The sequence below is a fragment of the Triticum aestivum genome, chromosome 3B, assembly GCF_018294505.1.
Source record: "Triticum aestivum cultivar Chinese Spring chromosome 3B, IWGSC CS RefSeq v2.1, whole genome shotgun sequence".
NCBI lineage: Eukaryota > Viridiplantae > Streptophyta > Magnoliopsida > Poales > Poaceae > Triticum > Triticum aestivum.
In genome coordinates this window covers 78,172,296-78,192,902 of record NC_057801.1, presented here as the reverse complement: position 1 = coordinate 78,192,902, position 20,607 = coordinate 78,172,296, and the positions used below count along the sequence as shown (strand labels likewise).

General features: G+C 46.6%; 1 protein-coding gene, 1 long non-coding RNA gene and 1 pseudogene across 2 annotated transcripts; 2 read left to right on the top strand and 1 right to left on the bottom strand.

Annotated features, from left to right (window-relative positions):
- Positions 1 to 5,991: 5,991 nt before the first annotated feature.
- LOC123068727 (uncharacterized) lies at positions 5,992 to 7,414 on the top strand. Its single transcript, XR_006431964.1, has 3 exons — positions 5,992 to 6,230; positions 6,317 to 6,525; positions 7,078 to 7,414. It is a non-coding gene; the product is annotated as an uncharacterized lncRNA (long non-coding RNA).
- Positions 7,415 to 10,566: 3,152 nt separating this feature from the next.
- LOC123068726 (sphingosine-1-phosphate lyase) lies at positions 10,567 to 15,348 on the top strand. Its single transcript, XM_044491351.1, has 15 exons — positions 10,567 to 11,129; positions 11,222 to 11,267; positions 11,544 to 11,695; positions 11,805 to 11,864; positions 12,375 to 12,599; positions 12,708 to 12,849; positions 12,968 to 13,018; positions 13,094 to 13,185; positions 13,444 to 13,570; positions 13,677 to 13,692; positions 14,036 to 14,143; positions 14,236 to 14,290; positions 14,644 to 14,790; positions 14,882 to 14,960; positions 15,035 to 15,348. Exons 1-15 carry the CDS (start codon positions 10,933 to 10,935, stop codon positions 15,155 to 15,157), a joined length of 1,620 nt encoding a protein of 539 aa, XP_044347286.1. The 5' UTR covers positions 10,567 to 10,932; the 3' UTR covers positions 15,158 to 15,348.
- Positions 15,349 to 15,392: 44 nt separating this feature from the next.
- Positions 15,393 to 19,668, bottom strand: LOC123068725 (NADPH-dependent diflavin oxidoreductase 1-like; annotated as a pseudogene).
- Positions 19,669 to 20,607: the final 939 nt, after the last annotated feature.

Here is a 20,607-nt window from a genome sequence, read left to right as displayed (position 1 = left end):
GCTTAGCACTTGATCGTTTAGTATTCTGCTATTGCTTTCTTCATGACTTATACATGTTCCTGTAACTATGAGAATTATGCAACTCCCGTTTACCGGAGGAACACTTTGGGTACTACCAAACATCACAATGTAACTGGGTGATTATAAAGGAGTACTACAGGTGTCTCCGAAGGTACATGTTGAGTTGGCATATTTCAAGATTAGGATTTGTCACTCTGATTGTCGGAGAGGTATCTCTGGGCCCTCTCGGTAATACTCATCACCTAAGCCTTGCAAGCATGTAACTAATGAGTTAGTTATGAGATGACGTATTACGGAACGAGTAAAGAGACTTGCCGATAACGAGATTGAACTAGGTATTGGATACCGACGATCAAATCTCGGGCAAGTAACATACCGATGACAAAGGGAACAACGTATGTTGTTGTGCGGTTTGACCGATAAAGATCTTCGTAGAATATGTAGGAACCAATATGGGCATCCAGGTCCCGCTATTGGTTATTGACCAGAGACGTGTCTCGGTCATGTCTACATTGTTCTCGAACCGTAGGGTCCGCACGCTTAAGGTTTCGATGACAGTTATATTATGAGTTTATGTATTTTGATGTACCGAAGTTTGTTCGGAGTCCCGGATGTGATCATGGACATGACGAGGAGTCTCGAAATGGTCGAGACATAAAGATTGATATATTGGACGGATATATTTGGACACCGGAAAGGTTCCGGAAGAGTTTGGGAATATACCGGAGCTCCGGGAGGTTACCGGAACCCCCCGGTAAGTATATGGGCCTTATTGGGCCCTATTGGAAGGGAGGGAGAAGGAGCAAGGGAGGGGGCGCCCCCCCCCCCAAGCCCAATCCGAATTGGGAAGGGGGCCGGCCCCCCCTTTCCTTCTCTCCTTCCCCCTCTTCCTTCCTACTACTACTACTACTCCTTCCTTCCCCCTCCATCTTGGATTAGGAAAAGGAGGGGAAACCTACTTGGAGTAGGTTTCTCACCCCTATGGCGCGCCTCCCCCTTGGACCGGCCACCTCCTCCCTCCCTCCTTTATATACGGGGGTAGGGGGGCACCCTAGACACACAAGTTGATCATTGAGATCGTTCCTTAGCCGTGTGCGGTGCCCCCCTCCACGATATTACACCTCAGTCATATTGTAGCGGTGCTTAGGAGAAGCCCTGCGACAGGAGAACATCAAGATCGTCACCACGCCGTCGTGCTGACGGAACTCCCCCCGCACCTCTGCTGGATCGGAGATCGGGGTGCGTCATCGAGCTGTACGTGTGTCAAGAACTCGGAGGTGCCGGAGTAACGGTGCTTGGATCGGTTGGACCGGGAGGACGTACGACTACTTCCTCTACGCTGCGTCAACGCTTCCGCTTTGGTCTACGAGGGTACATAGACAACACTCTCCCCTCTCGTTGCTATACATCACCATGATCTTGCGTGTGCGTAGGAAATTTTTTGAAATTACTACATTCCCCAACAGTTTCCCTGCGTCAAGCAGCCGCCTGGCGGTCAGAAGGATGCCTACTACGCCCTCCATCACATGCGGGCAATCGTACGGGACCATAATCACCTTCTGCTACCAAATAATCTCAAAGATTGGGCCACACGCTTGTCGGTAATCTAGGACGCGGACATCAGACAAGAATTCTTTCGCATCCAGTCGGAGTTTGCGGATATCATCCATCAAGATGTCCTTCGTACCTCAGGGCAGTTCTACCTCAGATCTCAACCGTCCAACAGTGAGATAGAAATAACGCTACAAATGCAGGCTGACAACGCCCGCGATTTCATGACCATCACGAAAGACGGCGGCTTCATCCATGCTCTAGTCCCCGAGTTGAGTCGAAAGTAGTGATGCTATGTAGTTCTGAAATGTCGATTGGCTCATGTTGTAATACTAAACTTTAATGAACTTGTATGTCTCTTTGGTTTGGACAGTCGTTCAACTTATATGTAATCGATGCTATTTATTAGTAGGACCATGAATCGTGCTATTAATGTGTTGCTTTTCTCTTTTGATCCTTTTGTTGCATACTTATATATTGCTTATGTATTGTTTGTGAATTGCTACTAACATTTTGTTTGGCTAGTGCATAGAGATGCCGTCGTATGTCGTGTATAAAGATAAGGTTCCCGGAGTCTACGACGACTGGGAGGAGTGTCGGAGGCAGGTTCACCGTTTCAGCGGTAACAGTTACAAAGGGTACACCACTAGGGCGGAGGCGGAAGTTAGATACGCGCGCTATCTAGCGGGAGAGAGGAGGGAGAGTTGGAGGAACCGGATGAAGACCAGTTTCATCGCGATTATGCTCATCATGATGACCGCATCTCTCTTCTATGTGATGGTAGTTTAGATGATCGATATCGACTTGTAGTGTGAAGACAAATTCGCTACTCGCGGTCTCGAGACTTGTAATGTTCTAACTTTGTTCGGTATTTTAAATTCGGAGACTAATATGATGAATTGTATTCGGAGACTAATCTTCTATTGTATTCGATAAATCTGTTGTTTATATGTTGTGCTCTTTATATTCTGTGCAGTAATATGTTTTGTAACCTGTGCAAATATCAGAAAAGAAAAAAATAATCCCTAATATTCATACTAGTGGCGCACCACTCAACACTTTAGTGGTGCACTGCAAAAAGCACACTAGTAGCACATCATCAACTAGTGCGCCATTAGTAAGTCAGAGCACATGGGTAAATATGGCCCCCTGGGAGACATACTAATGACGCACCGTGGGATATACTAATGGCGCACTGCCTGGTACGCCATTAGTATACCAAATACTAATGACGCACCTGTGGTGCGCCATTAGTAAAAAATCTAATGACGTGATGCTAGTGGCGCACCTGTAGTGCGCCATTAGTAGCCAAAACAGGTGCGCCACTAGCAGGCCTTTTTCTAGTAGTGATGTAGTGGGTGGAGTTTCACATAGCCCTGAAAGGATTCTGCAAAGGCATATCAGATGACTCTACTTCCACTCGATGTACGGTTTTGGCCCATGCCCGCAATGCCCCACACGGCTTGCCTTAAATTAGCTCTACGTGGGCGGGCAAGATTCGCCCTTTATGTTGGGCACCATCGGCCTTGATGGAAGGCACCCCTAGGCACTATTCGACATGATGTGTTGCACATACATGATTCCAGTCGTGTGGATAGGTCCACGACAGAACTATGTGCGAATACGGTTGTGCGATGGAGGACCGACATGTGGTGGTAGCATGGAAACTAATTGAGATGTAGGCTTCAAGTTAAGGGGTGGGCCGATATTATATACCCAACAGCTGGGCAGGATCGAAGGCCCCATGCTCTGACAAAGCAATATATATGATATACTCTTTGAATAGGTGGGGCTCTTTGAGTAGGGTCTCGAGCTTCAGGGTTAAAACTCTAGGTTCAACCTTCATTAGTTGAACCTAGGAATGACAACATCCACACGATATTCCCTTGTTGAAGAAATTTGCATGATGATTGATGGTTGAGGTTTGCTGCAACTGTATGACTTTACTTATTTTTGCTATGTGCACTCTCCTGATGTCTTGACTAGCTCTTGATATTGTGTTACTCCTGCTGGCTTGCTCCTCGGGTCGCTCCCGTGGGCGGCTAGGGGGGCGAAAACCTAGCCGCTGCCAGCGCAGATCCACTTGCCATCTTCCCCTCGCCGCTGCCGGCAGACGTCGCCGGGCAAAGACCGCGCGGCTCGGCGGCGGCGGGGCAATTCCTCCTCCCGTCTGAGCTCCAGCAGCGCGGGGTGCCCATCTCGGCAGGATCCAGGGCGCAGCTCCCGCGCTGGGGCGGCGGCGTTCGAGCGCGGGGAGGCGCGCGTAGGGCGGCGCAGCTTGGCTGTGTCGGAGAGGCTATGGATCTGGCGGCTCCGAGGAGGGCGCGGATCTGGAGAGTTGGGCGCGATGGGAGAACTCCTCTGCTGAGCGGCGCGGGCGGCGAGGCAGGGATGGCTGCGGCCTGGGGCATGCGGTGGCCGCGCAGGTCGCGGGCGCGCCGCACAAGGGCGAGCCCCTGCTGGATCTGAAGAGGGCCGCCATCGAACGGGTTCTTGCTTGGTGCTGCGGTAGAGGAGATGGGTCAGGCGGGAGCCAGCTTCTCGGCGACGCGTGGGCTGTAGACGGCTCTGTGCACCGGCGGCCGTCGGCTAGTTGGGCTCCATGGTGGTGCGAAGCAGATCGGGCCCCGGCGTCCTGTTCTTTGAGGAGGTCGTGACGACCGTCAGGCGCATGGGGCCGGCGGCTCTATCCGGCATGGACCGGCGGCAGCGCTGAAGACCTGGGCCCCGACGTCCAGTTCTGAAGGTGGTTGTGGCGGTCGTTGGGCGCATGGGGCCGCCGGCCGTGTGTCTGCGGTGGTGGTCTGGCTCAGGTTTGGTGGTTGGAGGTGCAGCGTCGGGTGAAGACTTTGCTGTCGGCTCTTGGGCTGGGGCAGGCGACGGCGACGCCTGCGGGCGCCGTTTTCCTTCTTGAAGGCGTCACTGAGGCGTTCCTGCTCGCTCCACTACGCAAGGATGCTCGGGGGAAACCTTTGATCCCCTACGATCGGACAATGATGGCGACGTGTGTCACACCTCTTGGGGCATCGTTCCAGGAGCTCCTTACCAGCCAGAGGGACCAGTGATAGGTGGGGGAGGTTGTTTGTGCTGCTTGGTTGTGTCCGTCCGGCAACGGGGCGGTTTGGCTTCTGTGGTAACGATAACGACGGTGAGCATTGTCGGAGGCGTGTCATTGGTCGTGGTAGTCGGCTCTTCTCCAGCGTGTCCGTGAGACTACCTCGGTTGCTTGTTGCTGTGAAGTCGAAGCTACGGTGCGGGGCACCGGTGGTGTACGATGACGAGTGACAAGTGGTCCGTTCGGTGATCTTCCGTGATGCCAACATTGCTTTGCTATCTGTAGTTCTCCGCCGGAGTCGGAGCTGCATTGTCTTGCTGTGGGTGGATGGCGTTCCGCCGTGTAAGGGTAGTGTTGTTCGGCGGCCAATAGGGTTGCCGTTTTTCTTTTCTCTTTGATCTTCGGATCCTCCCCATGTTTGTTCTTCCGCTGCTTTCTGCTTGATCTAATTGAAGCCAGTAATTTGCTGGATCTTAAAAAAAAGATATTGTGTTACTGTAAAGGCAAGATATAATTTATTCTATCAATGTTAATTTATTTCCTTTATCAAAAAAAAAATCCCTTCTACACGCACGCAGGAAGGGAGCACTTCCTTTCGAGGAGGAAATTACAACATGGCATAAATCTACAACAACAGTAGCACAAAAACCATAACTACGGTAGATTTTTACTGATATTTCTTTAGAAAAAGAGAATTATCTACCAGTCTCTGCATCAGAATGATGCATGCAGCCCTTTTATTATTAAGCAAATTGACGGTAGATTTATATTGACACGTGAACTCAAACCGGGCAGCAATGGCCAGAGACGAAGTAGTAGTGTTACCACGAGATCCGATGGATGGGGCCCACGGGAACAATGGCAAGAGACGAATCACGCGCACTGTCATTTTTACTCGATCGCGTGGTTAATTTTGCGAAGGATGATGTATACTCTCTCTATCCGGATATACATGGCCTAACACATTTTGATACTTACGTTGATCATTGGTAAGATCAATAATATGGGGGATGTATGCCATAAAAATAATACTACCTCCGTCTCAGTTTACAAGTCCTGCGCGTATACCTAGGTTGCCAATTCTATCACCCTAATATAAACTATATAATACAAAAACTATATCTTTTGAAAGTAGAAACTTCGTAGTTTATGTCGGTATATTTTTTGTAATATATGACTTGTATTAGGTTGGTCAAATTGACGACCTAGGAATACGCGCACGCCCTGTAAACTGAGAGAGAGGTAGTACCATCGGAAACGAGAACGGCGATAGAGAGCACGGCCGCGCACGCTCCCGCTAAATGGACCAATAGAGCAAGACCGGATTGGTGGGCCTCTTCGGGTAGACGTACACATGCAGATGAGCTTACTGTCGATACATAAGGCTCGATCATGTACGTGACGGAAGCAGTTCCGTCCAGACAACGGCGTACGCATAATGGAGAAAAATAAATGCCAGCCCAGGTCCACCACAAGTCCCGCTGCCCACCCCCCGCCTCCAATGACCGGAAAAAAAACCATCATTTCGAGTGATCTGCAGCGCCATCAACAAAGACGAGAGCTCATGGCGACGGCGGCAATGGACATCAGATCCGGTGGACAGGTATGGTTGGTAGTTCATCCTCTGCCAAGTACTAACTCTGAATCTTTTGCGGGAACCAACTTAGGGATGCCTGGGTGTTCTCGCAGGTTCCCCTTGCTGGATCTTGCATCTAGCGATTTCGCGCCGGCCGGTGAGCCAGAGTCAGCTTCTGAATCGAGCATGGGAGATGTGGGCGACGCGCCGCTTACAATCCAGTTGGCCATGAACAACGGCTGCGAGCGCTGAGCTTGTCGGCGACCGATTCGCAACAATCAACGGGAAAAGACGACCCTCCAGCCTCCGGGTGGACAAAAAGGTACCGTCTGTTCCTCTTGTTCATGCTCAGCTATGAAACTAATGCGCTAAGAGCCTAAGACATATCTGAACAATTTAGAACTTTGAAAGTAAAGCTGTACTTCCATGGTGCTCGCTTGTCAATACTACATTCTTCAGAAAAAAGAAGGCCGACGTCAGTTTGTATTTGTTCATTCTCAACTCTGAAGCTAGTACCCTAAGATATATCTGAACATTTTGGATCTCTGAATGTAAAACTGTACTTCCATGTTGGTCCAATTGCATTCTTAGTCAGAGGTATTTCATTCTTCATGATTTTAGAACTCTGAAAGTAAAGCTGTACATCCATGGTGCTCTCTTATCCAAAGTAAATTCTTGAGGAAAAATAAGGCAAACCTCAGTTTGTCTTTGTTGATGCTCAACTCTGAAGCTAGTACGCTAAGACATCTCTGAATAATTTAGATCTCTGACTGTAAAACTGTACTTCCATGTTGCTCACTGATGAATATTGCATTCTTCAAGAAAAAGAAGGCATCCATTTACAGTCAGAATTAATTCATTCTTAATGATGCAGGGTTCATATTGGGCGAGCCCCTATCGAGCGTGCACCTTGTGCTGGAAGAGTATGTGCCCTTGAAAAAAACATTAAGAGGATATGCAGAGAAGAAAACTGATACCGTAGTGGTACCATCTGTTGGATACAACTTCGATTCATTGGGAGAGCCATACGACCTCCACAACCTATGTTCGTGGGAAATTGGATTCGAAATAAGATACGAAAAAAGTAGGCTCAACGTCAAGAGAACCAAATGTATGCAGGAGATAGTATGTGGATACTCGGTGGGTCCAAATTAAATTCATTGTCCCATTCCTGCAATTGTTTTGTGAAAATGCACTGAAACATTTGGCGATGAACTTGTACTTTCAGGGCAAACCAAAAAGAGGAAATACACGCACATCCCGCTGTGAGTGCCCTGCGTACATAACTGAGCACAGGCCATCACACAATCATGCTTTGACAGATAAATGTGGTGAAAAGGTGTACTGACCTTCACATAAAAATATCCATCTATATACAAGAGACCTTGTTAAACAACTTAGAGAGAACAATATCAACATTCGAAAAGTTTACAATATAATTGGTAGTTTCTTCGGTTCAAATGAATAATGTGCCCTTGAGCTGTATGCAAGCAGCAAGCATCTCAAGTAGTAGCACTGAATTTCTACTATTTCCCCCTTGTATCCTGACTGCTCACTGCCAGCCCCCTGATATACATTATGTATTGTCAGCTTAGTAATATGTATTTGTCTGAACCCTGAGCTGTCTAGATGCATTGTTTAAAACTAATTTTGTGCTGCTGTAACAAAGATCTCATATTAATCTTAGTGTGCTACTGATGACATGTTCATCTACTATCCATTAGTCAGGCATATATCTCCACTTATATGTCCTGTTTTCGTGTTAATTTTTCCTGAAATGTTGAACCATGATTCATCTATGCAAGCTGCAAGCATTTCAAGTATCACTGGATTTTCCTTATTTCCCCCTTGTATCCTGACTGCTCACTGCCAGTGCCTTTAGCCAAAATATGTACCGTATTTGTCTAATGCCCTGAATGTGGATGTGTTGTTCAAAGCTAAGTTTCATGCTGCTGTAACAAAGGTCTCATATTAATCTTCGTGTGCTAACGATGACATGTTCAGCTACTATTCCCTAGAGTCAGTTGTATCTCCTATTTTTCCCGATTTTTTATCCTGAAAATTTTACTAAAATCACACGCATGATTTTTAATATAAATGTTATGCTTGACAATCAAGCCGGCACTGACAGCAGGGTGCAGACTCTCTTGTCTTCGGCCATGGACGCGGACGCAGCACTGTACACATCTAGTTTGATTTTTGAAACCTTTCCACCCAGCAAAGCCTGTAGTTCATACCCTGAGACTGTGAGCCGACCATCAAATCTGCCACTTTAAGTGAGCAAGCTTGGCACTTGCTCACAGGCTCGACAAAGAACTGCTTTGCCGCCGCTAGCCTCTGAATCACGCAATATGGCCGGGTGATTCCAAAAAAGAAAAAAGAAAAATCTTGATCTGGCCGAGATCCAGATGTCTGCTCCACTTTCAGTCGGCAGCTCTTTTCCTCATGTCAGTTAAGGTACCAACCACCCCGTCAGAGACAAACGCCCGTCTAAGCCCACCTCCGTTACACGTATGCTAATTTGTACCTTCGCATATGCCGTACATGTACAACCGAATAACATATAATAAAGCGCACAGCCCACATCTCATAGCAGGTTCGATGGCTAGCGATACCAGGAGCGCACGCACTCGTCCGCGCCTACCAATTTTCGCATCGGAAACTCCTTTCACTACAACACACACACACATTATGTATGCTTGGTCCAAGTATTGGTCAAAGTAAATCTCGGAGTACGTAGTAGACCCTATATACTCCGATGAAGGGAGTAGGAGGTTTGTGATCCTGGATATTACACGGGGTTTGCGGTTGATTTTGTGTAAAAATGAAGGGAAACGTTTGGGGACGGGGCACCGGCGAAACATTGGGCTGGTCTCCCTCTTCCTCGCGCCTCCTCCATCACAGCTCCCCCACATCTCATGCAGCTCGCCGGGGCGCGCGCCGCCCTCTTCTTCTGCCTCCTCCTCCCCACCCTTTCCACATCCCTTCCCCTTCCCCTCCGCCCCCCGGTCGCAGCACCACCCTCCCCTCCCCGCTCGAAGCTCGCCATGGCTCTGCGCGGTGCCCATCCCATCTCGCCGGCGACCGAGGGGCGGTGACAACGGGAGATGCTGCAACCGGGGCTACGGGGTGCTACCACGGCGACGCCTACCTCGCATGCATCGGAGCTCTGCCTACCTCGTCGGACCCGGCCACGCCGGAGCTGCAACCAGCCATGGCAGACTACACCCCACGGTGAATTTTTGCTGGAACCGGTTGTAGCAAATTCAATCACCGGTGGTAGCAAAAATCTACTATGGTTGCAGCAAAACGGCGTCGTCGTCATCGCGGGGTCGCAGCTGAGATAAGAAGTTTGAAGCTTTTTTTAATGCGGTTGTAACTTTTATAACTGCCGGTTGCAACTTTTTCGTTTTTGGTCCATGGCTTTGTTTCCACAGTTGAAACTTTTTTTATAGTTGGATGAAGCTTTTTTCATCGCTAGATGAAGCTTTTTCTGTCACCGGTTGTAATTTTTCTTGGTCATCCATAGCTCCAGCGGTATACTGGTTGAAGCTTTTTTCGTAGCCGGTTGAAACTTTTCCTATTGCTAGTTGTAGCTTTTTTCGCCGTAGGTTGCAGCACTGGGCATCTCCCTGGGAGCTCGATTTTTTTTGTTGCAAGCGGGGGATGAGCGCCGGTGAGCACGCCGGTGAGCTCCGGTCGTCGCCATCGGAGCTACAACGGTTTGCCACGGAAGCTACAACCGCATGGGTGGGCTGTTTGCATGGACGAAGCCGGTGACGAGAACGGCCGCCGAGGGCTGGGACCGACGACCAGGGCGGCCGGCGAAGACGGGCGGCGAGGGCGGCGATCAGAGACGGGGAGGGCAGGCGAGGGGGGCGGCGACGGGGGAAAACGCGTGCGGCCGACGAGACGGGGTTCCTTTTCCCGTCCGCGCTCACGAGAGGAAGAGGACGATCTGATTGGATAAAGATCTAACGAATCGGGACGGGCCGATCCGATGGCTAGGGTTAGACCGGCCGAAGCGTTCGGCCGGTGCGCCGGCGCCTAGCATCGCCCAAAAATGAAAGGCCTCGACTCCGGTGTCACCTCCTGTTTCAGTTCCACCACATTTGTAGGTAGGCACGCGACGCATACCTTTGTTGACCCGCAGAGAGAGAGAGATGGAGAGGGACGTGGCGGTGGCGCCTCTCTCTGTTGGGTCTTCGGTCCGTCCCCGGCCAGCCCAAGACAAAAAACATGTAGAGTCGAGTCAGAGTCAATCCTGACTGCTGATGTAGTGCCACTACCACAAACAGAAGGCTTCTAGAAGAAGACGAAGCTTGCCCGCCTCAGGAAGCAACGCGAAATCAAGCTAGAAAATCGACAGTATTGATTGCCCTCACAGGCCACAGCACGGATTGCTTGACCATACATGGCACGCAGTAGTAAAACGCAAGAAATATGTCAAGTTTTCACTGCGGAGAGCTGGATTATTACTCTCATACCATGGAATTATTAATGGCTCCACCGTGTTATACACGCTGACCCGAGATCATCATCTTCCTCCTCGATCTCAGCCCAGAAATCTTTTCACAAGGTCAGCTCCTCGGGCCATCCTCGTCGTCCCTCCTCTTTGCCACCCCCCTTCCTCTGGCTAGTACTGTAGTACTAGTATATAACAATTCACTCCCATCCACCAACCACACCAAGAATCGCGAGCGAGCTTGGGATCCGGCTTGAAGTTGCCATGGAGGCGGCCGCCGAGCTGGCGCAGCGCCTGCGGGCCGCGGCCAACGACCGGCTGGCGGGGCAGGAGCCGCTCCTCCTCGTCGCCGCGCCGCTGCTCGCGCTCCTCGCCGCGCGCGCCGTCCACGCCGCCGCCGCCGACGTCGCCGACCGCGGCCTCCGCACCGTCCTCATCACCCTCGCCATGGCCGCCGTCAAGTACACACATATCTCTCATCGGCTCCTCGTATTCAACTAGCTGGTCAGTTCATCTATCCAGTCCAATCTAATCTGCTCTGCTCCGCCTGCAGGTTGGTGCCGGGGGTCAGCGGATACATCGCCGCCGAGAAGAGCAAGGTAACCAACCAATCACCACCACCGATTAACCATCCGCCCATTCCATCCCATCCCATCCCAACCAGCAGCAATCGAACAAGCACTCTTGGGTGGATAATAAGCAAGAAAATATTTCGACATGATTCAGAAAGAATTTTGGATAAGCAGGACAATATCTTCTTGCACTGTTGGAAACAGGCAGACAGCACACGCATCTCACAGTCAGCTGCTGCCGTGCACGCCACACCCATCCATGCTGACATCGGTGACCAACTGATTGTGGCATTCGTGCTGCAGGTTGTTGAGCAGTTGCAGTCAGGCAGCGCGTCCAGCAAGAAGAACCTGCGAACCGAGCTGCCCGCCGTCGGGGATCCCGACGGAGTCATAGACGAGCTCCAGGCGCTCAAAGACAAGGATGTGAGATGGCAGGGCAAATGCTCCGGCACCGTGTATGAGCACTGCTTCGCGTTTTTCGAATTTCAAATTCTACTCTGCTGTTTTCACATTTTTTGTTCATGTCAGATAAGCGTGCCTAACTCTGCTCTCGGTTTCTTGCAGTTATATCGCTGGGAGCGAGTCTGAAGGCCATTTTTCACTTATAAACAAGGCCTACTCTATGTAAGGCCTGAGATTTTAATATATCCTGGCTGCTCCTGATATGAACTGTATTTATACACGGCCTGTTCATGACATATGCTTCGTATCACTTTCCACCTCACATAGAAAATATAGCCAATAATAGGCGATGACGTTTTTTTTAGATAATGATAGGCGATGACTCTAGCTTATGTGAAAAGAATGTCATATTTGTTTTTCAGGGGACACTTTCTTAAAACTTACTCCCTCTACTATGATTAGTCAGTGAGTACATGCTAACTGTACCAAGCAAGATGAGTAAAGAAGTTCCAAATAATATGGCTATAGGCTATCCGAAAGATTAGTCAGTGAAGTATCTAATTCCATGATCAATAATAGGGATAGCGAATTTGGGATTTTCTTCTTCATAATTAAATGTTCTAAGTTGCGGTGTGAATAGGCCTTGCATTATTCTAACCTTTAGAGTCGTACTACATTCTCTAATGACGACTTCCAAATGAACTATGCATAAACTTTTCTCGATGTTTTCAGGTTTTCACACACAAATCCACTGCATCAGGATGTATTCAAGAGTGTGGCACAGTTAGAGGCTGAAGTAGTAGCAATGACAGCTGCTTTGCTTGGCAGCAAAGAAAAGGCGTCTGGTGGACAAATTTGTGGCAATATGACGTCAGGCGGGACTGAAAGCATATTGTTGGCCGTCAAAACATCACGCGATTATATGCAATCAAAGAAGGGAATCACAAAGCCCGAAATGTGAGATTGTGATGCATTTTATTTGGTTTCTCAGCCAATACCTTTTTTGCTTTGGAACGCATAGCAATTTCCTTGTCTCCATGGTAACAGAAGTTTCCTTTTGTACAGTATAATTGCTGAATCAGCTCATTCTGCCTATGACAAAGCTGCTCAATATTTCAATATTAAAGTGCGGCGTGTACCTGTGAATAAAGAATTTCTTGCAGATGTAAAAGGATTCAAACGGTGCATAAATGGAAACACCATAATGGTAAGCATCCATTCACCTGAGATTCGAGAGGCTAGTATGTACCTTAATGTCTTGCTTGCATCTCAAATGTGTTGTCTGTCTGTGTATTCATTCCTTTTAACAAACTTCTATTGTCCAGATGGTTGGATCTGCACCAGGATTTCCCCATGGTTTAATTGATCCCATCGAGGTAAACATTAGTCGTACTTCTTGCGCTGTTGCATCAGCAAGTTTGGTGGTTGCTTCATAACTCAAAATATTTCAGGAACTTGGGGAGTTGGCTTCACAATATGGTATTTGCTTGCATGTTGATCTATGCCTTGGTGGCTTCGTATTGCCTTTCGCCCGTAAGCTTGGGTACTTACTCTTCTCATACAATAATAAATATTGTTCCAGTTATCTAATGTTCTCTAATTGTGCCCTGACTCCTTGTCAGCAGTAGTAATACATGTGTCAACTTTGAAGAAATTCATTATAACATCTCCTGATACATATTTTTAGTATTTTGTATTTTGCGAACTATTGTCCTACAGCTTTCAATGGATGTGCTATCCACTGTTTTGAAGCTTGCTGTCAGCATTAATGTTATACCTACTTATCCTTTGCAACATGCAGGTATCCTATTCCTCCTTTTGATTTTTCTGTCAAAGGTGTTACGTCGATCTCAACAGATGTTCATAAGTATGGGCTAGCCCCAAAAGGCACCAGTACTGTCCTATACAGGAATCATGAAATTAGAAAGGTAGAAATAAGCATGGAATATTTATCTTCAGTTTGCTCTACAAATTTCTAACATTTCTCTCTTTTGTGATTGGCACCGTCATCTTCAATACTTGCATCAAATTCAGCACCAATTTGTTGCTGGTAAGTCTCCATCTTCTTTGAATTATATAATACAATCAGATCCTGACTTCCAACATTTAGTCAACTGGACACAGTAATTTCCCTTGTGAAATCAGTAAAAAAACAAAAACATTTTGTAACATTCCAGTCAATTGTTAAACATAGTGAAGAAGATTTTGTTATTGGCACTCCCTTTCTCTAAGATATCGACCTGGGCTGCATCGTAATTGCCTCTGGTAGTGGTGGCACACAGCTGTATACTAAGTTGTTCATGTGTCTGACAATGTTTGCTTATGTTTACATAGCCTAAGTTGGCAAACATTCCAAAAGTAATATAGTGTGTTACTTTTCCTTGTTTGCTCAGTGACGGAATGGACTGGTGGGCTCTATATTTCCCCTACTATGGCTGGAAGCAGGCCAGGTGGACTAGTCGCAGGAGCTTGGGCTGCGATGATGTCTCTTGGATTGAATGGTAACAACTTTATTTAAATTTATCAGAGTGGTGGTAGTTCTGTATTAGAACAGCATTCCTGATGTATCCTGGGCCTGGTGCTTGTTTTCCAGGTTATTTGGAAAGTACTGGTAAAATCATGGAAGTCTCAAGGAAGATACAAAAAGGGTAAAGGAAACTGTTTGATTATCATGCTTGAAAGCTTACTATAAAGTATAAACAGATCTGTATAGAGACTGACAGCACTAGTGTTTTGCAAAAAAAAAACAAAAAACAAAAAAAAACTAGCATTTTCGCAATAAAAGTTGTGATCTAATGGTCATTTGGAGATTAATATATTCTGACTGACCATACATACAATATGTATGCTGTATCATTCGCACCTGTTCTGAACTAATAGTCAAATGTCAAATTAATGTTTGTATACCAGATATCCTCGTAAATGTGGAATGACAATGTCTGATTCCTTGTAGTAATTCTCTAATCTTGTAGCTAGACTAACAGTGTAATTGTTTGTGCAGAATTGATGATATCTCAGGTTTATTTGTGATTGGGAAGCCAGACATGACCGTCGTGGCCTTTGGGTCGGACGCAGTCGACATATTTGAGGTGAATGACATAATGTCATCAAAAGGATGGCACCTCAATGCTCTTCAGAGACCCAACAGGTAAATCCAAATTAACCCGATTCCATCCAACAAACCAGCTGTGTTTTCCACATACCAGTGCCAATCCTGACCGTGCTATTTGGTTCTCCAGTCTGCACATCTGCGTGACGCTTCAACACACGGCTATCTATGAGGAATTCCTCAAGGACCTCGAGGATTCTGTGAACACAGTGAGTGATCAATATGACCTTTTGCTGGTTACTAGAGAAAGCACAAGCATTGACTATATTGGTGTTGGTTGCAGGTGAAAGCGAATCCAGGGCCTATCAGCGGGGGGATGGCTCCGATCTACGGCGCGGCTGGGAAGATGCCGGACAGAGGCACGGTCAAGGAGTTGCTTGTGGAGTTCATGGACAGCTCTTGCTAACCATTGACTATACCCCATTGGTTGGTCATCTCTCTGTAACATGCATATGTACAAGCCGCAGTGACAGTGTTGTGTGATCTTCTATATTTGGTTTGGCTCAAAACTGAAGGCACACAACACAATGCCTCCAATATAGACATGTATCTATGTATCAGTTACATTGGTCGCAATAAAGTTACATTTTCAGCCTATTGCTCCTATATATATACTTCCTTGCTCTCTCTGGCAACCGCAGTCATGACCAAGTTTCGGTGTTATATTTACCAGCCCTTTCCAGTTTCCTGAGCCATCCAGCGTCGCCGCCCTTTTCGCGGACAACTTCTTCCAGCGCAGCTCTAACATCAGCAGGCATTTTGGTAGACGACCCCGCGACGTATACTGCGGCACCAGAGCATAACATGTTCAGCACCCTTGCACTCTGCTCCCTGATCTTGTGCTGCACATACACCTTTTCAGGCTGATCCCTAGAGAAGGCGACAAAGAAACCGCCGCCCTCTTCCACGGACAGCACTCTGTTGTCCTGGGCATGATGTAGCCAAAAGTCCCTGTATAGAAAATCATCGTCTTCGTTTCTACAGCCGAAGAAGAATAGGATCGGAGCTGTGGGTTCTTTCACCCTCTGCACAGCCCTCTCCTCCACGAATGCTCGGAATGGCGCACATCCTGTTCCTGGCCCAATAAGAACGAGAGGAGTCGCCGGATCTGGAGGCAGGGATCCTCGGTGTATCCAACATGGTACAAGAGTTCCTGCATGTAAGCGCGACGAGGGTTTATGGTTTTTCTTTCGCGAGGTGATCAAGTTAAAAGCAAGAGTATACATTTGTTACAGCAGCAGCAGCAGAGTAACTGTAAGAAGCAATGCATACCTTCATTTGGATCGAGTCCTGCCAGCCATGTGGAGCAGAGACCATGCTTTCTCCTGAAAGGAGTAGCAAGCCATGACACAACACTAACAGTCAAGTGTATCTGGTTTGGATGTGCTAATGGCGATGACGATATTGAAAATGCTCTTTTCTTCAATGGTGGTGTCAATTGCACCAACCATTCAAAAGGCATGTGCACCCAAGGAAATTCCTCCAATACCTTACAAAGCATACTCACTGTTCAGCCATGAAAAGTAAATTTCAAAGACAATACCCTATTGGCATATAACTTTCACATCCTAAGTACCGCAAGGACATTGCAAAGGAGATCTTCAGTAAATACAGCACTTACTTCTAGAACAGTTCGACCCTCCTTGTGATTGTACTGGTACAGGTCATCTCTTCCTTCAGGAGAAGCAAACTCCTCAAGCCTTTCCTTCTGAAGCCTTTTCTTCTGAAGCCTCTCCTTTTCATCTTCAGTTGTTGCAAAACAATGAAGCCTTTCCTTTTCATGTTGAGCTGTTGCAAAATAGCTCATGATCTACAAACGAATATCGGAGTTTTGTGAGCATTGAGATAACATATTAGACATATACATCAGGATATCGGGATATCAGTGGCATCAAACAACTAGAAAAGAGGTAAATGAGATGAAGAATTCATGGTAACCGCTCTTGCCTCATAGAAATACCGCCCAGGGGAAGCTGATGCAACATCCATTGTCAAAGCAACAAAGGTCCTTAACTTGATGCGATCCATCAAGCCATTCACAGGTGAATCTTTGGAATATTTATCCCCGCCCTTTGCTCGAATCTGGGCAGACAGAAAACAGTTTCTGCTTTAGTTAGGTATATAAGTGCAACTGGATGACTGATTGAGAAGATATAAGAAGGCATAGCTAACTCTAGTTTCCCACGTTTTTATTGGTAAACTCAAGAACCATAGGTTCAATAACAACAACAACAACAATGAACCATAGGTTCGAGAAAGGAAAAAAAAAGATGTTTTGTTCAAACCATGATGAATAGCTCACTACTAAAGCGGCCTTGGCAAGGTGCAGTTGTATTTAATTTTGCAACAATGTGCAGACAACCAATGTAGCAAGGAAAAGTGTCGAGATACCAAGGGAAGTTACCTCGGTGGCGCAAAAAAACACAAAGGTACAAGAAACTCATCAACGAGATATAAGAAACGAAGCCACATACTGTTTTCTTCGAACAAGCCACGTACCGTTATGTAGCAATCTGGATCCAAGTTACAGCGTTTGATGAAAGCGTTAACAGCTGATGGATTCTGACTTGGTAGAATTTCCAAAGCATCACCAACTTGATAATGGATCGCCTAACATGAAAAAAATTAGAATCTTTCAATCTATTTCCAAAGCGTCACCAACTTGATAATGGACTGCAAGCTAACATCATCATATTGAAGAAAGAACATACAGAAGATTGGTCTTCCAATTCAAAATGGCGCACATCTCTCTCAGGCTCCTTCTTAGTCAAGCGCTGATTTGTTACCTAAAAATGTTAGCAGCGTCAGCGGCTACATGAACTAAGCATTTAAAGATGAATCTACTAAACTGCGACATAATGGCTACATTATCGATCTAGTCACAAAACAGGAGCAGTCCCTAGAAAGAACCATTACAATACAGCCCACAAGACCAGCTATATAGTTAGTTAATAATTTAAGGCTCGACTTTCTGTGAGAATGATAAATATCTGGCTAAGCTAACTGAACCAACTCAGCAAAGCAGCATCACATGCATGGCACATAACTTCAAGATGAGCTTGCTCATGAATAGTCAGTGGCAAAATTCCCAGAACAAGTCACCAGTCAACACTAAATCTACTCAGGCATATCCATAAAAAAAATTAGTGTAAGGTCAGCTCAAAATAGCCAAACAAATTACAGGTGACAAAGTTGACTTATACAAATGAGTCCAAACCATTTAAATGGTGTTACTGTGGTGATTGCAGATATGCAGGGCTTTCTGGGGACATAAACCTTTTTGCAGATATGCAGGTTTCAATGGTGTTGACTCATGAATTTCTTGAGTACTCAAGATGGAAATTTCTCAGGAGCAAATACTACATTCAGTAACCTAACACGCAACATAGAGTAATATTTTATACGTAATTAGCAAAGATTCCCTAGAGATAAATGTATACTCATATTTAGAACTGCTGGATTATCCGAACCAGATGTAACCAAACTATCAACGAGTGATAAGAATAAAATGAAAAGATGATTTAAAGTATTAAATACTTGGACAGGATATACAGAACGTACCATCTTTAACATGTATTGTGGCTCTCCATCATTATGGAACTTTAGAGCAGGGTTCATTGAGCGTGCTCTCCTGATTAATTTCTTGGAGTCTGGTGAATAGATGACAGATATGATCTTTAGAAGAGATATTACACAACAGCTTACATGTTTGCTGCTAAAATTAGCATCACTGAGACCTCAGACCTGAAACAACGGAGTCTTGTGGAGTATCATCGGAAGAGTAATATATGACTTCGACCTTTTGCATCCCCCAAATTATTCAGATTGGGATTTATTATGTCGGGTATTCTTGGTAAAAGTGACGGATTTGTTCGATTCAGTGAATTCCACAAAGACAACAGCCAAGGAGCTAGAGCTTTTTCATATCTGGTATATAGCAAAAAAAGAAAGAAAAGGAATCACTTGGTATGAGGAATTGCTTTCCACCAAGAAGAAAAATAATGCTTGGAACCACAACAGATATGGAATTTGCCTTCTCAAAAAACCGCAAATGAACAGCAACGATAGCAAATACAAGCGACAGATGCTAACAGCGTACCCTGAAGAGTGTTGGTCATCTCCCAAGCCTATCCCTATGATCGGTTTTGTTGCACCAAGCTGTGAAAGCCTTTTACAGAGCTTCTTTGCAGCAACCTGCAGTGCATGCACAACAAATCAATGAGCATCATTGTATTGTATCACCAAAACACACCACACAGCGCAGCAGCAAGCTAAGAAATCATAGTCAGAAGACCAACATTGTAATCCTGGTAGCGTGAATCGCCGAGCCCAAACACGGCGTAACGGAACCCTTGCAGCCACCGGGCATCAAGGTTCTTCTTCAGAAGGTACCTCCAGAACCCCTGTCACCAGCAAAGCCACCCAAAAAACAAAATCTCAATTAGCAGAACAGAACCAAGAGAACCTTACGAGCAGAGGAACTGCATCTCAACGATGTCGCTCTACCACCTTCATGGAGTCCGGGGGGTCGCCCTGCCCGCCGGTGGACACGACGAAGACCACAAACCTTTCTCCCGGCAAGCGCCTCTGCACAACGATTATTAAGCGGAAGGGAGTTCGAATGAGAGACCGGCCGCGGGTGGAAGGCAAGCGTTTTGTAGGGCTCGGAGCTTGCTAGCTTACAGGGTCGAAGCTGTCCATGGACAGGACGTGCACGGCCGGGCAGCCGCCGCGCTCGGCCTCGCGGCCCACGCGCCCGGCGGCTTCCTCGGCGTGGCCGGTCTGCGACGCGTAGAGCACGAGGAGACGGCCGCCGTTCGCCGGCGGCGGCGGCGGGTGCTGCGGCGACGACGGCGACATGACAGGGATGCTTTCGTCCGTCGGGCTGGGTCGTCGATTGTCTTTGGGCCTGGGCCCTTGCCCTCTCGCACTGGCCTGGATTGATATTGGGCCCTGGCCCTCTCGCACTGGCCGATTACAACTACCCCCACCACCGTATTTGATCCTAAAAAAAAAGATAACCACCGTATTTTTTTAAAAAAAACTCTATAACCACCGTCTCGGTTCTAAAAAAAAACACCATCTCCTACCCCAGCCGCCCACCGCCACCGTCGCCGCGCCTGCTAAAGACATCGATGGGAAGCCATGCTCCTCCTCCCTCTCCCCTCCCGTGGCGGCGGTGCCAATTGCCGCAGGAAAGAGATCGCGGAAGCGACGGCGACTAAGCAAGCGCCAACTGGGCCGCGCCAGGTAAGGCCAGGTAAGTTTCTCTTTCCTTTTTATTTCCAGTTTTGGTTTATCTTTATTTATTTCTTTTGCCACTAATTTCAAATGAAACAAATTCAAAACCAATGACAACATTCCCCTGAATATTTTTATGTTGCACAATGGAATTATCCAAACACGCATAAATTATTTCAGAGTTATTTGAAATTAAATTCTAATTATATGAATATAACTCAAATTCAAATAGTTATTGGTTTAAATTCAAAGTCCCAAAAATAATTCCTTAAAAATATACTAAATTTTGGTTTGATATATAGCTCTTGCTAAAATTCTCAAACATTTCATAAGGCCATCTTGGGAACAAAGAATGAGGTTTCCAGGGTTCTTCGCCCTCCTTTTATTTAAATTTTTGAGTCTTTAAAAATTCCTCAATTCCAGTTTCACAAATTTACATATGATGCATGAATGCTCACTGAAGCAACTATTTACAAGAAATACTCTAGGGCTATGATAGTCATGTAAAATAATACACCTTACTCTTGTAGCTTTGAATAGCATGGAAACTATATAAGAAGAACAGTGATTTATCAGTAGAAAAAAGTTGGCAATGCTCCTAGAATGTATTTGTCC